Source organism: Salmo salar, chromosome ssa27, assembly GCF_905237065.1.
Source record: "Salmo salar chromosome ssa27, Ssal_v3.1, whole genome shotgun sequence".
Taxonomy (NCBI): Eukaryota; Metazoa; Chordata; class Actinopteri; order Salmoniformes; family Salmonidae; genus Salmo; species Salmo salar.
Window position 1 is genome coordinate 34,882,698 of NC_059468.1, and position 23,682 is coordinate 34,906,379.

Here is a 23,682-nt window from a genome sequence, read left to right on the forward strand (position 1 = left end):
TAGTGGCAGGTAGGTGCTGGCAGAGCACTTCCCCTCCTAGGCAGATGGCAGGGGAGACTATGGCCACATTCCAAATAGCATCCTATTCCCTTTTTTTCCCCAGGGCGCATAGGGCTCTGGTCAAAAGTAGTGCACTTTTTAGGGAATAGGGTGCCATTTGAGGCACAACTCTACAGTATCTGGTGGGACTGCCGTGATATTGCTTAGACATCAATCCTACAGGGGGCATCGCGTTAAAGAGAGGAGATGAGGAAATGTCAAAGTGTGTGGGAAGAGCAGATTGAAAAACAGAGTGCTGTCTTGGTTTACAAGGTGGGTTGGATTACTGGGCAGGGAAAGGGTCCAAACCGTTTATGCACCAGGTTGGGAAGTAGAGCATAGCATTCCCAAGGTACCAATATGTAAAGTTTAGCCTGGCCACTTTGCATTGTGATAGTCCTTTGTCATTTCATCACTTTCGTGTGGTAGGGCATTTCTCTTGTTCCAATCAAGGGGAAAAAGCTGTGAGGGATTACTAAAAACTACATCATAAAACAAGACCCATCTAGTCTGTGAAAGCTGTGAGTGACTACAAAACAACATCATAAACAAGACCCATCTAGTCTGTGAAAGCTGTGAGTGACTACAAAACTAGATCATAAAACAAGACCCATCTAGTCTGTGAAAGCTGTGAGTGACTACAAAACAACATCATAAACAAGACCCATCTAGTCTGTGAAAGCTGTGAGTGACTACAAAACAACATCATAAACAAGACCCATCTAGTCTGTGAAAGCTGTGAGTGATTACAAAACTACATCATAAAACAAGACCCATCTAGTCTGTGAAAGCTGTGAGTGATTACAAAACTAGATCATAAAACAAGACCCATCTAGTCTGTGAAAGCTGTGAGTGACTACAAAACTAGATCATAAACAAGACCCATCTACTCTGTGAAAGCTGTGAGTGACTACAAAACAACATCATAAAACAAGACCCATCTAGTCTGTGAAAGCTGTGAGTGATTACAAAACTAGATCATAAAACAAGACCCATCTAGTCTGTGAAAGCTGTGAGTGATTACAAAACAACATCATAAACAAGACCCATCCAGTCTGTGAAAGCTGTGAGTGATTACAAAACAACATCATAAACAAGACCCATCTAGTCTGTGAAAGCTGTGAGTGATTACAAAACTAGATCATAAAACAAGACCCATCTAGTCTGTGAAAGCTGTGAGTGATTACAAAACTAGATCATAAAACAAGACCCATCTAGTCTGTGAAAGCTGTGAGTGATTACAAAACAACATCATAAACAAGACCCATCCAGTCTGTGAAAGCTGTGAGTGATTACTAAAAACTCTCTCAGTAGCTAACTGTCTTAGATCTCTTTTGATGTTAAATCCAATAAGTCTCAGGTCATTGATCAAGAACCATAAGGAAGAATAAAACTGGTCTATGATGCAATTATTACGTGCTGAGAGTAAATCACATGGTCAAACTCTACTGTCAATACATGGAGTGTTGGAATACATTTCCCACCCACCCCCTCCCATGTTTGGGGCATTCATTTTAAAACAACATGGAAGCCCAGACAGAAAGGGAATGTGGGAGGGGTTATCCAGCCATAGCTCTAAACAAAAGGACCAATAGGAGGATCTAACAATGAGACAAAGAGGGGTCAGCATTATTGTTGGTCAATCAAAAGTGTTCTATAGATTCCCTCATAGTGCCATGCCAGTTTACTGAGACACAGTACTCAGTCATCTTTGACCATATCGATTTACTCATCAAATCAATGTAATGTTTTTCTCTCTCCATCTTTCTCTTTCTCCTCTGCTCTCTTTCCATCTCTCTCTCCCTCTTACTCCCTCTCTCCTTCCACCTCTCTCTCCATCTTACTCCCTCTCCCTCTCTCTCTCCTTCTACCTCTCTTTCCCTCTTACTTCCTCTCTCTCCCTCTCTCTCCTTCCACCTCTATCTCCCTCTTACTCACTCTCTCTTACTCCTGCTCTATCTCTCTTACTCCCTCTCTATCTCTCTCTCCCTCTCTCTCCTTCCACCTCCCTCTCCCTCTTACTCCCTCTCTATCTCTCTCTCCCTATCTCTCCTTCCACCTCTCTCTCCCTCTTACTCCCTCTCTCAATCTCTCTCTTCCTCTCCTTACCCCCCCCTCTCTCGTTCTCACTCTCCCTCCCCCTCTCTCTCTCTTTCACGACCTTATTTTTTCGAGGTCAAACGATCCTCCCTAACAGCCAGGTAATCTGCCACACCCAGCTTTCTAAATTGCCAGTGTCAGTAAAGATTAGTAAAGATTTTCAATTGAAGTGTGCATCTCATTTTGCACCCTAGGGGCAAACAATCTTTATTGAATGCTAGCAATTAGCATTCACATGTTTAATGAATTCACTAAGAAGTGTCTGTCTACGCTGGCAGCTATCAGAGAAAAAGGGGCCCTCCTTAGAGTCTTACTCTGACACCTTAAAGTTAACTATGCGGCAAAGAGGTAGCAATCCATCTCAAGGACTACTTGAGTAGAAACGGAAAAGGGGGATTGTCTGGAACATGACAAAGACAAAACGGTAAGAGCACCTTTTTCTAAGGTGTGACATGATGTAATCTGCCAGAAGTATGATAAATGAGTGACGGAGTAATGTGGTAAGAAGAAGGATTAGCCATGTGAAAGATGACAGAGAGAGGAACGCCAAAGACTATTTCAGTCACATGAATTGAAGGCAGAGCTGAAATGACACTGGTTTAAATGGAAATACTACTTTGGTGAGGAGAAGTCACGACAGATGTTACTTAAACAATAGTAAAGTATCAGTTATCATTGTTCTGAAAATGGATTAAAAAAAGCACATTTTAATCAAGATGATTCAACAGAGACAACTACTTATTTGAGATTTGAAATATTTGTTTTATTTGTATTATTTAATCACCTTATCCTGAATCAAAGAAAATGCCAAGTGATATTAGTCCCAAAGAAACAACGGCGCCCATTTTAAACCATCTAACCAATGAAGCTGATTTGCTCTTTATCATTCTTTGTTTTCAGGGTGTGGATGAATTGCACGTTGCTGGCTGTAAACAATGTGAATTTTGAGTGTTTGAAAACGACAGGCTCAGATGGCTCGGCTACCCATACACTTTAATGAACAAGCTTTGGCAGTGATCTTTGAAATGGGGATGGTACTAATGGATTAGTGAACTGATACTTGGAGAAATCATTGATTTGAATATAAAGGAGCCTCCTTTGACACTTTTTTAACAACTGTTTTATGAAGGAACCAGCAGCATCCACCATTTCAGGAAGAGTGAGAGAGATCCGAGTATTGACCTTAAAAAATATTTATGGCTCTCTGAGATCCGTTAAATGCACTTGCTTATTCAATTAAAGACAAAGAGAAGCTCTGGAGTCCTGGGAAGTGGACATACACCAGATCCATTTGAGTTCATATTTTGGTAACCACTTTAGCCTGCATGTATAATGCTCTATAACTGGATATAAGCATGTATGGTCAACCAATATACAGCGCATTCAGAAAGTATTCAGACCCCTTGACGTTATGTTACGTTATTGCCGTATTCTAAAATTGACTAGATTGTTTTTCTACACACAATACCTCATAATGACAAAGCAAAAACAGGTTTTTAGAAATGTTTGCAAAAAATAAACAAAATAAAAAACGTATTTACATAAATATTCAGACCCTTTGCTATGATACTGGAAATTGAGCTCAGGTGCATCCTGTTTCCAATTGATCATCCTTGAGATGTTTCTACAACTTAATTGGATGTATGATCAATCCACTATACATACCGTAGATATACATTCATAGAGCTTGAGAGGATCTGCAGAGAAGAATGGGAGAAACTCTCAAATACAGGTATGCCAAGCTTGTAGCGTCATACCCAAGAAGACTCGAGACTGCTTCAACAAAGTACTGAGTAAAGGGTCTGAATACTTACATAAATGTGATATTTAAGTTTTTTATTTAGAATATATTTGCAAAAATGTATAAAAAACTGTTTTTGCTTTGGGGTATTGTGCGTAGATTGATGAGGGAAATAACATTTTAATCCATTTAAGAATAAGGCTGTAATGTAACAAAATGTGGAAAAAGTGAAGGGGTCTGAATACTTTCCCAATGCACTGTAGAAAGACATTCATGTAGAATGGCTCACATGTAAAAGTCTAACCATGTCCTCATCTACACCAACACATGTATTCTATCTCTCCTCTACAGTGCACGCTCAGACATTACCTAGGAAATAGGTTTGAGGGTTATTGTTACTGGCATGACAGTAACTCCAGCCATATTCATGCAATGTCTGATCTAATGGAAGGATGCAGACTGACATCATCACAGCAGAGTTGACCCTGTTGTCATGTATTCACCAGTGTGTCAGCGGCATAATCAATACATGCCAGTTAGCTGCCTGTCACCACACCCACTATGCCCCCTCTGCACCCAAGGCTAAGCTACTTTATTATGCTCATAACTGACATGGCGGTGTGGCCAGAAACAGCCTCGGGCCCCAGCACGCTGCAGACGATGCGTGATGCTTTCAGCGGCCATTTTCTTTATTAACAATGGAAGAGTCGAGTGAGTCATTTTGACTCAATATGATTTAAATATTATAATTTCTCTGCCATTTTTTAAAGTCATGCGCCCCTCTGCCCTTGACTTTTCCTAAATAAGTATATTTAACACACGTATGTTGTGAGAATTTTGATATCACAATCAGAATAAGTATGCAGACCCTTTAGTCAGTACTTTGTTGAAGCACCTTTGGCAGTCATTAGTGTTATAAGTAGCTTCAGGAGGACATTTTCTTTTTTTGTTCTTTTATCATCCTTGATAGTTTTTCTACCTTTCACCAGCAATATCAATTGGAACCTGTCTAATACAAGAAACCATTATTTATTTTACCGCTCGTCAACAAAGACCTGTGTGACAAACCTGGACGTTATTTTTGTCAGTAGCCTGCAATCATTTTTTTGAACTCCAAGAAATTACACTGCATATCGTGCCTTTTAAAGGAACGTGTTGGAACTGAACCTGTAAAGTGTTTAAAAGAAGTGAACCTTTTAGAATGTTTGAAGCCACTACAAAAGTTGTATTTAATTACAGGGTAAATTGGAGGAGACCCTTACCTGTCAATCAAACCAAACCCAAGGATGATAGGCGGTTGGTTTGAGGGAGGGAGCAGGGAGAGATGGTTTCAGCGTAACCTGGGTTTCAAATAGTATTTGTTTGCCTTTCAAATACTTTTGCTGCGATCTGACATTGCAGACAGGGCTCAATTACATGTTCAAAGTTATTTGAAAAGAAAGATATTGTCACGCCTGCTCCCGCTCTTCCCCCCTGGAACTTGAGGGCGCCTGGCTAGAGAGCATTACGAACTCCTGCCACCATCATTACGCACACCTGCCTTGCCCCATCATGCGCATCAGTGATTATTGGACTCACCTGGAATCAATCACGTCTGTCATTACCTCCCCTATATCTGTCTGTTCCCCCGCTCTGTTCCCAGCTTCAGCATTGATTTTCATATGTCCGTGTTACCCGTGTGCTGACGTTGTTCCTGTCTTGTTCCATGTCTGTTCTGAATAAATGTTTGACTCCCCATACCTACTTCTCTACTGCAGCATCGGTCCTTACAGAATGCTGAAGCCACCAAAAGAAGCATCGGGGAGTGCTGGCTTTCCATTTGGTGGTGACGTCGGGTCCGGGGGCCGCCACCGATGGAACCGGGGGAGCCTAAGCCAGCTCCTCGGGCTCTCACGCCCTAGCTGGCTAGAGAGGTTTCTTGCCACGGTTGGCTCAGAAGGCGCCCATCCCACGGCAGGCCTTAGCCGGATCGTCAGGTTTTTTCACCCAGCTGGCTCGTCAGTCTGTTACGCCTCTGCCGGATCATCGGGCACCCACGCCTCAGAGGGATCGACAGGCCTTCATGCCTCAGCCGGCTCCCCAGGCTCTCACGTGCCAGCCGGTTTGTTGGGATTTCACGCCCTGCCGGCTTGTCCAGCGCCCGTGCCTCGGCCGGCCCGTCAGGCTCGCTCCTGGTGCTCGAGGGTGCCAGGCTCCCCAGCATTACACTCCTGCCACTAACATAACCACACCTGACTTCCCCCGTCATGCACATCAGCGATTATTGGACTCACCTGGACTCAATCACCTCTGTCATTACCTCCCCTATATCTGTCTGTTCCCCGCTTCAACATTGATTGTCATATGTCCTTGTATACCCGTGCGCTGACACTGTTCCTATCTTGTTCCATGTCTGTTCTGAATAAATGTTTGACTCCCCATACCTGCTTCTCTACTCCAGCGTCGGTCCTTACACATATACTGTTTGAACCCAGGTCTGCATGGTATTCTATAATACAGTTTGCCATCTTAGGTCACTGGGACGCCTAAGCCTGCATAGGGGAAAATGAATACCAGTTTCCCTCTCCCACGGATGTTAATTAATAAGAGACAGCACTGTCATTAGTCAGGATGTTGAGGATTACACACAAACAGGACATTAGAACATTGACAGGAAAGGTCATTTTAACACAAACATCACTGTGACATCCTGAAGGCTTTGATGGCGGCATGAAGGAACCTTATTAAAGGAGACGTGTCCATAAGCAGCACCAAGCACCACCACTTTTTTTTTAAATTGTCTATTATCTGTCACTTTTAGAAGACAGGCTTGCTGATGGGAGAGAAAGAGCAGAGAGACAAAGCAAAAACAGGTTTTTAGACTGTTTTTCAAATTTATAAAATAAAAAAAATGAAAATATCACATTTACATAAGTATTCAGACTCTTTACTCATTAGTTTTTTGAAGCACCTTTGGCAGCGATTACAGCCTCGAGTCTTCTTGGGTATGAAGCTACAAGCTTAGCACACCTGTATTTAGGGAGTTTCTCCCATTCATCTCTGCAGACCCTCTCAAGCTCTGTCAGTTTGGATGGTGAGTGTCGCACAGCTATTTCCAGGTTCTTGGTCACCTCCCTGACCAAGGCCCTTCTCCCCGATTGCTTAGTTTGGCTGGGCGGCCAGCTCTATGAAGAGTCTTGGATGTTCTGAACTTCTTCCATTTAAGAATGATGGAGGCCAATGCGTTCTTGGGGACCTTCAATGCTGCAGAAATGTTTTGCTACCCTTCCCCTGATCTGTGCCTCGCCACAATCCTGCTCGGAGCTCTATGGACAATTCCTTCGACCTCATGGCTTGGTTTTTGCTCTGACATGCACTGTCAACTGTGGTACCTTATATAGACAGGTCTGTGCCTTTCCAAATCATGTCCAATAAATTTAATTTATCACAGGTGAACTCCAATCAAGTTGTAGAAACATCTCAAGGACGATCAATGGACACAGGATGCACCTGAGTCTCATTGCAAAGGGTCTAAATACTTATGTAAATAAGAAATATATGTTTTTGATTTTTTTATAAATGTGCAAACATTTATAAAAACCTGTTTTTGCTTTGTCATTATGGGGTGAAAACAATTATTTAATCCATTTTAGAATCCGACTGTAACGTAACAAAAAGTGGAAAAAGGGAAACGGTCTGAATACTTTACGAATACACTGTAAGTATAAGTATTCACAGCCCTGAGTCAATACATGTTAGAATCCCCTTTGGCAGCGATTACAGCTGTGAGTCTTTCTGGGTATGTTTCTAAGAGCTTTGCACACCTGGATTGAACAATATTTGTACATTATTGTTATTCAAGCTCTATCAAGTTGGTTGTTGATCATTTCTACATCTTCAGGTCTTGCCATAGATTTTTAAGACGATTTAAGTCAAAACTGTAACTAGGCCACTCAGGAACATTCAATGTTGTCTTGGAAAGCAACTCCAGTGTATATTTGGCCTTGTGTTTTAGGTTATTGTCTGTCTGAAAGGTGAACTTGTCTCCCAGAGTCTGTTGGAATGCAGACTAAACCAGGTTTTCCTCTAGGATTTTGCCTGTGCTTAACTCAAGTTTGTTTCTTTTTATCCTAAAAAATTCCCTAGTCCTTGCCGATGACATGCATACCCATAACATGATGCAGCTTGAAAATATGAAGAGTGGTACTCAGTGACGTGTTGTGTTTGGATTTGCCCAAAACATAACACTTTGTATTCAGGACATAAAGTTTATTTCTATGCCACATTGTTTGCAGTTTTACTTTAGTGCTTAGAAGGAAGCATGCACATACTGTACATGCTTACTTCTTTACACTCTATCAATTAGGTTAGTATTGAGGTGTAACTACAATTGTTGATCCTCAGTTTTCCTCAGTTTTCTCCTATCTCAGCTATTGAACTGTTTTAAAGACAGCATTGGCCTCCTGGTGAATTCATGAGTGAGTCTGTGCAAATTAATATGTGATTTGTTAAGCACATTTTTAGCCCTGAACTTATTTTCGCTTGCCATAACAAAGGGGTTGAATACTTATTTATTCAAGACATTTCAGCTTTTCATTTTTAATTCATTTGTAAAAATGTCTAAAAAAACAATTCCACTTTGACATTATGGGGTATTGTGTGTAGGCCAGTGACATTACATCTCAATTTAATCCATTTTACATTTAGGGTGTAGTACAATAAAATGTGGAACAAGGCATGTGAATACTTTCTGAAGGTACTATAGACATTGTTGGTACATTCTGAGTCATCAAATCAAATCAAATGTATTTGTCACATACACATGGTTAGCAGGTGTTAATGCGAGTGTAGCGAAATGCTTGTGCTTCTGGTTCCGACCATGCAGTAATATCTAACAAGTAATATAACCTAACAATTTCACAACAACTACCTTATACAGACAAGTGTAAAGGAATGAATACGAATATGTACATAAAAATATATAAATGAGTGATGGCCGAACGGCATAGGCAAGATGCAGTAGATGGTATAGGGTACAGTATATACATATGAGATGAGTAATGTAGGGTATGAAAACATATGAAGTGGCATTGTTTAAAGTGGCCAGTGATACATTACATCAAGATGGCAAGATGCAGTAGATGGTATAGCGTACAGTATATACATATGAGATGAGTAATGTAGGGTTAGTAAACATTATATAATATAAAGTGGCTAGTGATAAATTGATTACATAAATGTTTCGATTATTAAAGTGGGTGGAGTTGAGTCAGTATGTTGGCAGCAGCCACTCAATGTTAGTGATGGCTGTTTAACAGTCTGATGGCCTTGAGATAGAAGCTGTTTTTCAGTCTCTCAGTCCCCGTTTTGATGCACCTGTACTGACCTCGCCTTCTGGATGATAGCGGGGTGAACAGGCAGTGGCTCGGGTGGTTGCTGTCCTTGATGATCTTTTTGGCCTTCCTGTGACATCGGGTGGTGTAGGTGTCCTGGAGGGCAGGTAGTTTGCACCCGGTGATGCATTGTGCAGACCTCACTACCCTCTGGAGAGCCTTCCGGTTATGGGTGGAGCAGCTGCCGTACCAGGCGGTGATACAGCCCGACAGGATGCTCTCGATTGTGCATCTGTAAAAGTTTGTGAGTGTTTTTGGTGACAACCCGAATTTCTTCAGCCTCCTGAGGTTGAAGAGGCGCTGTTGTGCCTTCTTCACCACACTGTCTGTGTGGGTGGACCATTTCAGTTTGTCAGTGATGTGTACGCCGAGGAACTTAAAACTCTCCACCTTCTCCACTACTGTCCCGTCAATGTAGATAGGGGGCTGCTCCCTCTGCTGTTTCCTGAAGTCCACGATCATCTCCTTTGTTTTGTTGACATTGAGTGTGAGGTTATTTTCCTGACACCACACTCCGAGGGCCCTCACCTCCTCCCTGTAGGCCGTCTAGTGGTTGTTGGTAATCAAGCCTACCACTGTAGTGTCGTCTGCAAACTTGATGATTGAGTTGGATGCGTGCATGGCCACGCAGTCGTGGGTGAACAGGGAGTACAGGAGAGGGCTGAGAACGCACCCTTGTGGGGACCCAGTGTTGAGGATCAGCGGGGTGGAAATGTTGTTACCTACCCTCACCACCTGGGGGCGGCCCGTCAGGAAGTCCAGGACCCAGTTGCACAGGGTGGGGTTGAGACCCAGGGTCTCGAGCTTAATGATGAGTTTGGAGGGTACTATGGTGTTAAATGCTGAGCTGTAGTCAATGAACAGCACTCTTACATAGGTATTCCTCTTGTCCAGATGGGTTAGGGCAGTGTGCAGTGTGATGGCGATTGCGTCATCTGTGGACCTATTGGGTCGGTAAGCAAATTGGAGTGGGTCTAGGGTGCCAGGTAGGGTGGAGGTGATATGGTCCTTGACTAGTCTCTCAAAGCACTTCATGATGACGGAAGTGAGTGCTACAGGGCGGTAGTCATTTGGCTCAATTACCTTAGCTTTCTTGGGAACAAGAACAATGGTGGCCCTCTTGAAGCATGTGGTGACAGCAGACTGGGATAAGGTTTGATTGAATATTTCTGTAAACACACCAACCAGCTGGTCTGCGCATGCTCTGAGGACGCAGCCGGGGATGCCATCTGGGCCTGCAGCCTTGCGAGGGTTAACACGTTTAAATGTTGTACTCACGTTGGCTACAGTGAAGGAGAGCCCGCAGGTTTTGGTAGCGGGCCGTGTCAGTGGCACTGTATTGTCCTGAAAGCGAGTAAAGAAGTTGTTTAGTCTGTCTGGGAGCAAGGCATCATGATCCGCGACGGGGCTGGTTTTTCTTTTGTAGTCCGTGATTGACTGTAGACCCTGCCACATACCTCTCGTGTCTGAGCCGTTGAATTGCGAGTCATTGTGGAGTTATTCTGGAGTTATTCTGCCTTGCTGAAGGCAGTGATTGACTTTATTTCCTGTTTCCATTCTCATTCGTGTCCAAAGTTGATTTCCTATGTGTTTAATGTCTGAGCACAAACTACACAAGAGAGCTAGCATAGAATATGTAATGCTTTAAATGAGAAAACAAGCTTGACGGTTAGAAACTAAACACTTCATTCTGCAACTGGGATTCTTGGTAAATAACAAGACTGTCAACTGAGAATATGCAACTGTCTATAGTCCAACCAATTGGCTACAATTGACTGGACTTTAAGCGTTCTAACATCCAGCATGTAATGTGTAAAAAACCACCTCAAGAGGTTAATTATAGGTGTTTTACACTGTGTTCTCATCAGACAAGGAAGTCACATTCATCCATAGAATGTAATGTGCAAAAACCACCCCAAGAGGTTAATTATAGGTGTTTTACACTGTGTTCTCATCAGACAGGGAAATCACATTCATCCATAGAATGTAATGTGTAAAACCACCTCAAGAGGTTCATTATAGGTGTTTTACACTGTGTTCTCATCAGACAAGGAAATCACATTCATCATTCATCCGTAATGTAAACCCACCTCAGAGGTTGGCCAGGTTTCCAATAGGGATTCACTCTCCAGTGTAATATCCACAGGTTAAGTGTATGTTCTTCTAGCTAGCAGATTATTGACGGACATAATGATTGGAATCCATGGTATCAGAAGACTTACATGATGTTGCTGATGATGATGATGATGATGATGATGGTAATAATGGTGATGATGATGAATGTGAGGATGATGATGAAGGTGCTAACACTGCTGATGTGGCTGCTGCTGCTGATGAAGATGATGATGATGATGATGAAGGTGATGATGATGGTAATGATGCTGATGCTGATGATGATGATGCTGATGAAGATGATGACAACTCTACTGATAAAGACAAGTATTATATTAATATTCATGATATTGAGGACAGAGCGTCCTAAATATGGCAACCGCCACAATCGCTACCTCGCTTTCTAATTTCCGCACATCATCAGCAATGTTCTCATCTCAGCATACTCTAAAAGTGCCTTCGTCTGCCCACTAAATCATTTACATCAAAGGCATCCGCAGAAACTTACCTTCATGCTGTACACTAGACTAAATTCCCTCATATAGACAGGTTCGCTGACAACGTGACTAAAATTATGCGCGTGCATCGATGGGTCAGACAGCTTGCAACAGTTACTTGTTTCAGGTAGCTTTATGTTGTTCTTGATACCATGTCTTGTTTTGAGGTGTTTTGACTGATTTCATGTCAATGCTAATATGACAGACTGTGCAGACAGGCTATACAGGCAGGCTATACAGACAGGCTGTACAGACAGGCTGAACAGGCAGGCTGTACAGACAGGCTATACAGACAGGCTGTACAGGCAGGCTGTACAGACAGGCTATACAGACAGGCTGTACAGACAGGCTGTGCAGACAGGCTATACAGGCAGGCTATACAGTACAGACAGGCTGTACAGGCAGGCTATACAGGCAGGCTATACAGACAGCTGTACAGGCAGGCTATACAGACAGGCTACACAGGCAGACTATACAGACAGGCTATACAGACAGGCTATACAGACAGGCTATACAACACAGTATCTATAGGCATCAAATGCTCCAGTCGATCCCAGCAGGTTGTCTTCCGCTGTGTTTGTGTGTGTGTGTGAGCTGCCACCAGGTGGCGTCTCTACTGGACCTGAATGGGTTTTCGCAACGTTGACAGGTGGAGGTAGTGGTGGTGGAGGTGATGGAGGTGGAGGTGGTAGAGGTGTGGGAGGTGGAGGTGATGGAGGTGGAGGTGATGGAGGTGGAGGTGATGGAGGTGGAGGTAGTGGTGGTGGTGGAGGTGGTGGAGGTGGTGGTGAACATAGTGGTGGTTGAGGTGGTAGAGGTGTGGGAGGTGGTTGGTGGTGGTGGAGGTGGTGGAGGTGGTGAACGTAGTGGTGGAGGTGTGGGAGGTGGTGGAGTTGGTGGTGGAGGTGGTGGAGTAGGTGAACGTAGTGGTAGAGGTGGAGGTGGTGGAGGTGGAGGTAGTGGTGGTGGAGGTGGTGGTGGAGGTGTTGGTGGAGGTACTGGTGGTTGAGTTGGAGGTAGTGGTTGTGGAGGTAGTGGAGGTGGAGGTGGTGGTGGTGGAGGTGGTGAACGTAGTGGTGGTTGAGGTGGTTGAGGTGGAGGTACTGGTGGTGGAGGTAGTGGATGTGGAGGTGGTGGTGGTGGTGGAGGTGGTGGAGGTGGAGGTGGTGGTGGAGGTGGAGGTGGTGAACATAGTGGTGGTTGAGGTGGTTGAGGTGGAAGTACTGGTGGTGGAGGTAGTGGATGTGGAGGTGGTGGTGGAGTTGGTGGTAGAGGTGGTTGAGGTGGAGGTACTGGTGGTGGAGGTGGAGAACATGGGGCAGGGAGTTTACTTTCTTTATGTGTGTCTCTCTCTCTGTGTGTGTGTGTGTGTGTGTGTGTGTGTGTGTGTGTGTGTGTGTGTGTGTGTGTGTGTGTGTGTGTGTGTGTGTGTGTGTGTGTGTGTGTGTGTGTGTGCGCGTGTGTGTGTGTGTGCGAGGAGGGTGCCAGGGAAGTGAATGTGTGGGCAGCATGAGGATTATACAATACACTTCATCAATACAGTCCTGGCAGCATAGGTGCTAGTTTGTTATGAGAGAGAGAGAGAGAGAGAGAGAGAGGGAGAGAGAGAGAGAGAGAGAGAGAGAGAGAGAGAGAGAGAGAGAGAGCGAGAGAGAGAGAGAGAGAGAGAGAGAGAGAGAGAGAGAGAGAGAGAGAATAAGACCATCTGAACCCATGCCAAGTAGGCTGTGTAGCTATGCAGTTTTCATTGTCTACTTAGACATTAAATACCTTCTTACTGTCTTGTCTCAGTGGGTGGTGGTTACAATCAAAAACAAAGAAAATGTTGTCAGTTTTTCCCCCCTAGAGTTTATCGGTGTGCATGATTGAATCCATGCTCCATGCCTCTAAATGGATCAGAAGCTATTACAGTATTTTAACAGGAAATGACAGTCACACACAGGATGTATAAAGGAATAAACAAACCATTACATAGCATGAAGGTTAAGAAGTCATATTATCATTAGAAGTGTCATCAGACTGTCACAGGGTCAGGGTCTAATTGGCCATGTCAAACCCCACATCAAGAATGCTCTACAGTATGTAAACACAGCCTGTGTGTGTGTGTGTGTGTGTGTGTGTGTGTGTGTGTGTGTGTGTGTGTGTGTGTGTGTGTGTGTGTGTGTGTGTGTGTGTGTGTGTGTGTGTGTGTGTGTGTGTGTGTGTGTGTGTGTGTGTAAGCAGATCTAATTGTCATTATTATACAGTAGCACTCTAACTCTATAATGAAACCCTGGTACAGCTGTGGAAATGATAGCATCCTTTCCATCTCTCAGAAGCCGTGGTGGCTTACACAATTTAAAAGGCAGTGAATCCATTACATTTTGGAGAGATAATTGAACGAGATCGACTGTCTTGCTTCTCTCCTGAAATGCTTGATGCATATTTGTATAACCCTGAAATTTCACTGGGTATCAAGGCCGTGTGTGGAGGCAGCAAATGGTGGACTGGCGGACTGACGGGCTGGAGGGTAGGTCGTGGATGAAAAGGCCTGGGGGCCCAGAATAAATACACTGAGCAAAAATATGAATACAATATGCAATATTTTCAAAGGTTTTACTGAGTTACACTTCAAATAAGGAAATCAGTCAATTGAAATAAATGAATTAGGCCCTAATCTATGGATTTCACATGACAGGGAATACAGTTCTGCATCTGTTGGTCACAGATAGCTTTAAAAAGGCGTGGATCAGAACCAGTCAGTATCTGGTGTGACCACTACTTGCCTCCTGCAGCGCAACACATCTCCTTCACATAGAGTTGATCAGGCTGTTGATTGTGGCTTGTGGAATGTTGTCCCACACCTCTTCAGTGCTTGTGCAAAGTTACTGGATATTGGCAGGAACTGGAACACACTGTCGTACACATCGATCAAAAACATCCAAAACACGGTCAATGGGTGACATGTCTGGTGAGTATACAGGCCATGGAAGAACTGAGACATTTTCAGCTTCCAGGAAGTGTGTACAGATCCTTGTGACATGGGGCCGTGCGTTATCATGCTGAAACATGAGGTGATGGCGGTGAATGAATGGCACAACAATGGGCCTCAGGATCTTGTCACTGTATCTCTGTGCATTCAAATTGCCATCGATAAAATGCTATTGTGTTTGTTGTCCGTAGCTTATGCCTCCCCCATACCATAACACCACCGCCACCATGGGGCACTCGGTTCACAACGTTGACATCAGCAAACCGCTCGCCCAATACGACACCATCTGCCATCTGCCCGGTACAGTTGAACCCGGGATTCATCCGTGAAGAGCACACTTCTCCGGCATGCCAGTGGCCATAGAAGGTGAGCATTTCATCACTGAAGTTGGATACGACACCAAACTGCTGTCAGGTCAAGACCCTGGTGAGGACGACGAGCAAGCGGAAGAGCTTCCCTGAGGCGGTTTCTGACAGTTTGTGCAGAAATTATTTGGTTGTGCAAACCCACAATTTCATCAGCTGTCCAGGTGGCTGGTCTCAGACAATCCCGCAGGTGAAGAAGCTGGATGTGGGGATCCTGAGTTGGTGTGGTTACACATGCTCTGTGGTTGTGAGGCCGGTTGGACGTACTGCCAAATTCTCTAAAACGATATTGGAGGTGGCTTAAGGTAGATTAATTAACATTAAATTATTTTGTAACAGCTCTGGTGGACGTTCCTGCTGTCAGCATTCCAACTGCTCGCTCCTTCAAAACTTGAAACGTGTGGCACTGTGTTGTGTGACAAAACTGCACATTTCAAAGTGGCATTTATTGTCCCCAGCACAAGGTGCATCTGTGTAATGATCATGCTTTTTAATCAGCTTCTTGAAATGCCACACCTGTCAGGTGGATGGATTATCTTCACAAAGGAGAAATGCAAACAAATGTATGCACACAATTTAAGAGGAATACGCTTTTTGTGCGTTTCTGTTCAGTTTAAATGGGGAAGTTAAAGCTGAGCGAAGAGATGTATTCAAGCCACTAATACTAACCAAGTGCTTGGAAAATAGAAAAATCTCTATTTTTGTATTTGAACAACATTTTTTCAAGGTGTGGATAACGCCATCTTGATTTGCATAGTAAGGACTGAAACATATGTGTCATTGGTAGCAAAGACAGTACAGTATGGTAAGGTTTAGAAACGCTGTGGTAGGAGTGAGCAAATTGTGAGTGTTGGCATGGAGACTGAAAGTGCTGCCACCAGGTGGCGTCTTGTCTCTACTGGACCTGAATGGGTTTTCGCAACGTTGCCAGCTCTGTCATTGAGATCAGGACAACAATATTAAGGTAAGGAACTGTATACAATTCATTTTTATGTTGGTAATTATAATATGTACATTTTAGAGTATTTTTTCCGATTGATAAGATGAGTCTGTGGAATTATTTGTTGATAACAAGGTGAGTAGGCAATCATTCAAAACAAGGCAAGGTAGCTAGGTAGTTGATTTAGCTCTTGTCTTGTCTTTTGGTGTAAATCCTTTCATTGATAACTGTACAAAATAAAATGCTCATATTGACAATTTGAAGAGCATTTGTCATTAGGTATAGGCTAGACCAGGGATGGGCAACTTTGATGGGGGTGCAGTGATCATGAAGGGCTGCAGTGGCTTGTGGGTCTGCGTAGCCACACATTCAGAGCCCTAGACTTTTGAGGGTCTAAGTGACATCTGGTTTTCTCCCCTCTTGACAGTGGACAGAAAATGTTGCTATGGGGCATAACGAAAATATTGCAGTTTGAAAGGAAGTTTGCTGCAATTCTACAAATTTTGCCATAATAGGGTGGAGAGAAATGTTTGCAGTTTTTAATATGATATCTGAGTGAGAGTGACACAGGCTAATTGAGTGACTGTCAGTGACTGACATAACCACAGAAAATCTTCTGATGCAAAACCAAATGTATAAATTGCACCTGGTTTATTCTACTATTGAGACCCCGACTGAGTTCCTAAACAAAATAGAGGAGAGGAGGGTGGTAGTGGAGAGGAGGGTGGTGGGTGGTAGAGGAGAGGAGGGTGGTAGAGGAGGGTGGAGGGTGGTAGAGGAGAGGAGAGGAGAGGAGAGGAGAGGAGAGGAGAGGAGAGGAGAGGAGAGGAGAGGAGAGGAGAGGAGAGGAGAGGAGAGGAGAGGAGAGGAGAGGAGAGGAGGGTGGAGGGTGGTAGAGGTGAGGAGGGTGGTAGAGGAGAGGAGGGTGGTAGAGGTGAGGAGGGTGGTAGAGGAGAGGAGGGTGGTAGAGGCTGCTCTGCCACCCTCCACCCTTCACCCTCCTCTACCACCTCCTCACTCTACCCCTCCACCCTCCTCTCCTCTACCACCCTCCACCCTCCTTCTAACCACCCCTTAAAAGATTTAGATGCACTATTGTAAAGTGGTTGTTCCACTGGATATTATAAGGTGAATGCACCAATTTGTAAGTCGCTCTGGATAAGAGCGTCTGCTAAATGACTTAAATGTAAATGTAAATGTAAATGTAGAGGAGAGGAGGGTGGTAGAGGTGAGGAGGGTGGTAGATGAGAGGAGGGTGGAGGGTGGTAGAGGAGAGGAGGGTGGAGGGTGGTAGAGGAGAGGAGGGTGGAGGGTGGTAGAGGAGAGGAGGGTGGAGGGTGGTAGAGGAGAGGAGGGTGGAGGGTGGTAGAGGTGAGGAGGGTGGTAGAGGTGAGGAGGGTGGTAGATGAGAGGAGGGTGGAGGGTGGTAGAGGAGAGGAGGGTGGAGGGTGGTAGAGGAGAGGAGGGTGGAGGGTGGTAGAGGAGAGGAGGGTGGAGGGTGGTAGAGGTGAGGAGGGTGGTAGAGGAGGGTGGAGGCTGGAGGGTGGTAGAGGTGAGGAGGGTGGTAGAGGAGGGTGGAGGGTGGTGGAGGGTGGTAGAGGAGAGGAGGGTGGTAGAGGAGAGGAGGGTGGAGGGTGGTAGAGATGAGGAGGGTGGTAGAGGAAAGGAGGCTGGTAGAGGAAAGGAGGGTGGTAGAGGAAAGGAGGGTGGTAGAGGTAAGGAGGGTGGTAGAGGAGAGGAGGTTGGTAGAGGAGAGGGGGGTGGTAGAGGAGAGGAGGGTGGTGGGTGGTAGAGGAGAGTAGGGTGGTGGGTGGTAGATGAGAGGAGGGTGGTGGGTGGTAGAGGTGAGGAGGGTGGAGGGTGGTAGAGGAGAGTAGGGTGGTGGGTGGTAGAGGAGAGGAGGGTGGTGGGTGGTAGAGGAGAGGAGGGTGGTGGGTGGTTGAGGTAAGGAGGGTGGTAGAGGAGAGGGTGGGTGGTAGAGGAGAGGAGGGTGGATGGTTGTAGAGGTGAGGAGGGTGGTAGAGGTGAGGAGGGTGGTGAATGAGAGGAGGGTGGTAGAGGAGAGGAGGGTGGTAGAGAAGAGGAGGGTGGTTGGTGGTAGAGGTGAGGAGGGTGGAGGGTGGTAGAGGTGAGGAGGGTGTAGGGTGGTAGAGGAGAGGAGGGTGGTAGATGGGGTGTTAGATGAGAGGAGGGTGGTAGATGGGGTGGTAGATGAGAGGAGGGTGGTAGGGGAGAGGAGGGTGGTAGAGGGGGTGGTAGAAGAGATGAGGGTGATAGAGGAGAGGAGGGTGGTAGATGAGAGGATGGTGGTAGAAGAGATGAGGGTGGTAGAAGAGATGAGGGTGGTAGAAGAGATGAGGGTGGTAGATGAGAGGATGGTGGTAGAAGAGATGAGGGTGGTAGAAGAGATGAGGGTGGTAGAAGAGATGAGGGTGGTAGATGAGAGGAGGGTGGTAGGGGAGAGGAGGGTGATAGATGGGGTGGTAGATGAGAGGAGGGTGGTAGGGGAGAGGAGGGTGGTAGAGGGGGTGGTAGAAGAGATGAGGGTGATATAGGAGAGGAGGGTGGTAGATGAGAGGATGGTGGTAGAAGAGATGAGGGTGGTAGAAGAGATGAGGGTGGTAGATGAGAGGAGGGTGGTAGGGGAGAGGAGGGTGATAGAGGAGATGAGGGTGGTAAAAGAGATGAGGGTGGTAGATGGTAGAGGTGAGTAGGGTGGAGGGTGGTAGAGGAGAGGAGAGGAGGGTGGTAGATGAGAGGAGGGTGGTAGATGGTAGAGGTGAGTAGGGTGGAGGGTGGTAGAGGAGAGGAGGGTGGTAGAGGAGAGGAGGGTGGTAGAAGAGATGAGGTTGGTAGATGAGAGGTGGGTGGTAGATGGGGTGGTAGATGAGAGGAGGGTGGTGAAGGAGAGGAGGGTGGTAGGGGAGAGGAGGGTGGTAGATGGGGGTGGTAGAAGAGATGAGGGTGGTAGATGAGAGGAGGGTGGTAGATGGTAGAGGTGAGTAGGGTGGAGGGTGGTAGAGGAGAGGAGAGGAGGGTGGTAGATGAGAGGAGGGTGGTAGATGGTAGAGGTGAGTAGGGTGGAGGGTGGTAGAGGAGAGGAGGGTGGTAGAGGAGAGGAGGGTGGTAGATGGGGGTGGTAGATGAGAGGAGGGTGGTAGAAGAGATGAGGGTGGTGGATGAGAGCAGGGTGATAGAGATGAGAAGGATGGTAGAGGGTGGTAAGGGAGCGGAGGGTGGTAGAGATGAAAATGGTGATAGAGATGAGAAGGATGGTAGAGGGTGGTAAGGGAGGGGAGGGTGGTAGAGATGAGAAGGGTGATAGAGGGTGGTAAGGGAGGGGAGGGTGGTAGAGATGAGAAGGGTGATAGAGGGTGGTAAGGGAGGGGAGGGTGGTAGGTGGGGTAGAGTTTCTAAACCATTTTTGTCTTTCTGTAGATCCTTGCATGTCCTGTGTGTCTGTCTAGTCCAGTATGTCTGTCTAGTCCAGTATGTCTGTCTAGTCCAGTATGTCTGTCTAATCCACTATGTCTGTCTAGTCCAGAATGTCTGTATAGTCCAATATGTCTGTGTAGTCCAGTATGTCTGTGTAGTCCAGTATGTCTGTCTAGTCCAGTATGTCTGTCTAGTCCAGTATGTCTGTTTAGTCCAGTATGTCTGTCTAGTCCACTATGTCTGTCTAGTCCAGAATGTCTGTATAGTCCAATATGTCTGTGTAGTCCAGTATGTCTGTCTCGTCCAGTATGTCTGTCTAGTCCAGTATGTCTGTCTAGTCCAGTATGTCTGTCTAGTCCAATATGTCTGTCTAGTCCAGAATGTCTGTATAGTCCAATATGTCTGTCTAGTCCAGTATGTCTGTCTCGTCCAGTATGTCTGTCTAGTCCAGTATGTCTGGCGAGTCCAGTACGCCTGGCGAGTCCAGTATGTCTGTCTAGTCCAGTATGTCTGTCTAGTCCAGTACGCCTGGCGAGTCCAGTATGTCTGTCTAGTCCAGTATGTCTGTCTAGTCCAGTACGTCTGTCTAGTCCAGTATGTCTGTCTAGTCCAGTATGTCTGTCTAGTCCAGTATGTCTGTATAGTCCAGTATATATGTGTAGTCCAGTATGTCTGTGTAGTCCAGTCTGTATGGTCCAATATGTTTGAGTAGTCCAGTTTGTCTGTGTAGTCGAGTATGTCTGTCTAGTACAGTATGTCTGTCTAGTACAGTTTGTCTGTTTAGTCCAGTATGTCTGTCTAGTCCAGTATGTCTGTCTAGTCAAGAATGTCTGTTTAGTCCAGTATGTCTGTCTAGTCCAGTATGTCTGTTTAGTCCAGTATGTCTGTGTAGTCCAGTACGTCTGTCTAGTCCAGAATGTCTGTTTAGTCCAGTATATCTGTCTAGTCCAGTATGTCTGTTTAGTCCAGTATGTCTGTGTAGTCCAGTACATCTGTCTAGTCCAGTATGTCTGTCTAGTACAGTATGTCTGTCTAGTCCAGTATGTCTGTATAGTCCAGTATGTCTGTTTAGTCCAGTATGTCTGTGTAGTCCAATACGTCTGTCTAGTCCAGAATGTCTGTTTAGTCCAGTATGTCTGTCTAGTCCAGTATGTCTGTATAGTCCAGTATGTCTGTGTAGTCCAGTCTGTCTGTGTAGTCCAGTAGGACCATTACGGTGTCTGGTTTTGATAACTTTTGGTTTGATGTGGACAGATGAGGACCTTAGAGAACAGCCGGTCTAACAGTGGGATCTCACACAGACAGTTTAACCCTAATAATAAAATGCTCCGACAGATCAGAATAAAGTATCAGAACCACCAGCTGGATCAGAAGCCGTCCCATCCAACAGGAGTCTCTCTGCTGTTCATTTTATGAGCGAATACAAGAGATAAACAACAGAAACAATGAGAGGGCATAGGAGAAGAGACTTACCTTCATAGTATAATTTAAAGCCGTGAGCGCTCACAGCAAAGTCACTGGTAAGACGCAGAGAGAAGACGGACCCCGTGCTCGTGACTGGTGGAGGGATTGAGAATCCTGTTAGCCTATAAGGAAAAGGAAACATCATTCAATACACCAATCAGACACTATTAACTAAATAGCACACAGACACCAGTGAGAACGACCAATAGGATACTATGAACCAATAACATACCCCAATCAGAATGATCTGAAGATGTACATAGACAACCAGGCAAGTCAACCAGGCAACCTGGCAAGTCTCACCAATCAGTCAGCCCAATGTTGTCATTCAGCTAAAATAGCACAGTGGAGTTACAGTGTGATCTCTGGAGCCAGGAGTAGAGTACTAAGTATTAGTGAATGTATCAACGTCATGTGGAGGGAGAACATATCGATTCTACGGCCCCATTTCAAAGTTAAGATCGTTATAACATTTCAAATATACATGAGCTCAGGCTTATTTATGGGCTACACTAGCTCTGCTTGGTAGGCTATTAACATTTTGTTGGCTGGAGTTTGTTTCAATAAAGTGATTTCAAAAAGCCATATTGTGAAGAGAGGTGGGGAAAATATACACATCCTTGGAGACCATACAGATGTACTGTAGGGTATTCATTTGAAGCAATTTGCTACAGCAGGGAAATAATCCTGCAGCAACAGAAAATGTGAATTATTATGTGAATAAAAAATATATGGACATTTTTGTAGGGGTTGATACATTTTGTGTAAGGGAAAATCAAGTCTAAAATATCAAAGTGTAAATTCAAAACTTCAGAAGCCTTTTTAAAACTCAAATAGACTACAAGTTTAAAATGTCCTACATTGCGGGAAAGTTCTCCTGCAACAGGCTGATCAAATTACGATCCTACATCTGTATGCAGGCTATACCATGGGTTAAAACTAAGATATGATACATTCTAGATCAGCAAAGGAAGTAGATAGCTGAGGCCAATAGCAAAGACTAGTGGTGATACGCTCTCTCAATAGAGTGAAAACAACACTTTATATGCATTAGACATGAAATTGCATTGGAGGGTAAATCACTGAACCAGAAAAAAGTAGTCCACATTTAGCACATTCTGAGATTGTGTGTCAATAGGATCATTGAAAGTCAGGCACAATGTACAGTACGTACCAGAAACCTCCAATCCCAGATATGGGTTGACTTTTACCCCGCAGGCCTCCAGAAGCCCACTGCTACCATTAGCAATGTAAAGACTACTGCTACTCCTCCAGGCTATATTCAAATCCACATGACTGTGTCAGAAGGTGCCGTGTGGCTCCACTTGATAAAGATGGGTGTTAGCCATGCCATGTAGAGTACACACAGTCTTAGTATGTGAGTATGAGCCATGCAGGAATTGCACCCACGGCCCTGGCATACACATACAGTGAACTCCAAAAGGAGAACTCCAGCACTTTGGATTTGAAATGGTACAATGACTATGAGGTTAAAGTGCAGACTGTCAGCTTTAACTTGAGGGTATTTTCATCCATATCGGGTGAACCGTTTAGAAATTACAGCTCAAGTTAAAGCTGACAGTCTGCACTTTAACCTCATAGTCATTGTACCATTTCAAATCCAAAGTGCTGGAGTACAGAGCCAAAACAAACAAACAATGTGTCACTGTACCAATACTGTTGGAGCTCACTGCATAAATGTATGTACTCACAAAACTGTAACTTAAGCTGCATTGGATAAAAGCCTCTGTTAAGTGGCGTATCAAAGTAGGTGTCTCCGCAAAAAAAATGTGCTTAGTTCAAAAGCCATTTGGATAAGGTACTTGAACTGGCACGATGCAAGTAGCAGTGAAAAACCACTGCCAACCGGTCTTCATGTTAATCTCATAGGGAGAAACTACCAGATCAATATCAAAAAGTTCTGAATAATTAAACACTGAATAATAACAGAGGAGTGTGTGTACTTCAAATTGCGTCACGCATACAGAGATCCTATTGGCTATGCTAATAAACTAGAATAGAGTGAGTGAAATATTTATAAAAGCTTATGCATAACTGCCCCAGGAGATCACAGAGTATCCCTTTAATATGATTAACCTTTCAACTTGTCGTTGGCTTCAAAGAACTTGAGCGAGAAGAGAGTAAGTACCTTCTATTCTGCACATACTGTCTTCAACAAACAATTAATCTCTCTCTCTCTGTCTCTCTCTCTGTCTCTCTCTCTGTCTCTCTCTCGCTCTCTCTCTCGCTCTCTCTCTCGCTCTCTCTCTCTCTACCATTAGCTCACAATTGGATAACTAGCCACAGATTTTACAATATAATGCACATTAACATACATGTCATATGGAAAGACGCTGGAGAGACGAAGCAGGTATGGGGAGTAAAACATTTAATAAAGAACGGACATAGAACGAGACAGGAACAGCGTCAGCAAACTAATAATACAGACAAAAAACAATAAGTGCAGCATCGGGGAACAGAGCTGGGGAATTGACAAATATAGGGGAGGTAATAAACAGATGATAAGTGAGTCCAGGCGTCCCACCTGGGCGGACCGGCCGAGACATGGGCGCTGGGCAAGCCGGTTGGGGCGTGGGAGCCCAACGAACCTGCAGGAGCATGAGAGCCTGGCGAGCCGGCTGAGGC

The 23,682-nt window shown here is 44.9% G+C and overlaps 1 protein-coding gene across 3 annotated transcripts in view; it reads right to left on the minus strand.

The window, feature by feature from the left end:
- The window catches only part of LOC106588997 (CUB and sushi domain-containing protein 3), a 746,396-nt gene that overhangs the window by 569,994 nt on the left and 152,720 nt on the right, over positions 1-23,682 (minus strand). For all 3 annotated transcript variants that reach the window (XM_045709277.1, XM_014178612.2, XM_014178611.2), the window contains exon 3: positions 21,046-21,158. In XM_045709277.1, coding sequence (XP_045565233.1) covers positions 21,046-21,158 — 113 coding nt within the window. The remainder of the gene's footprint in view (positions 1-21,045; positions 21,159-23,682) is intronic.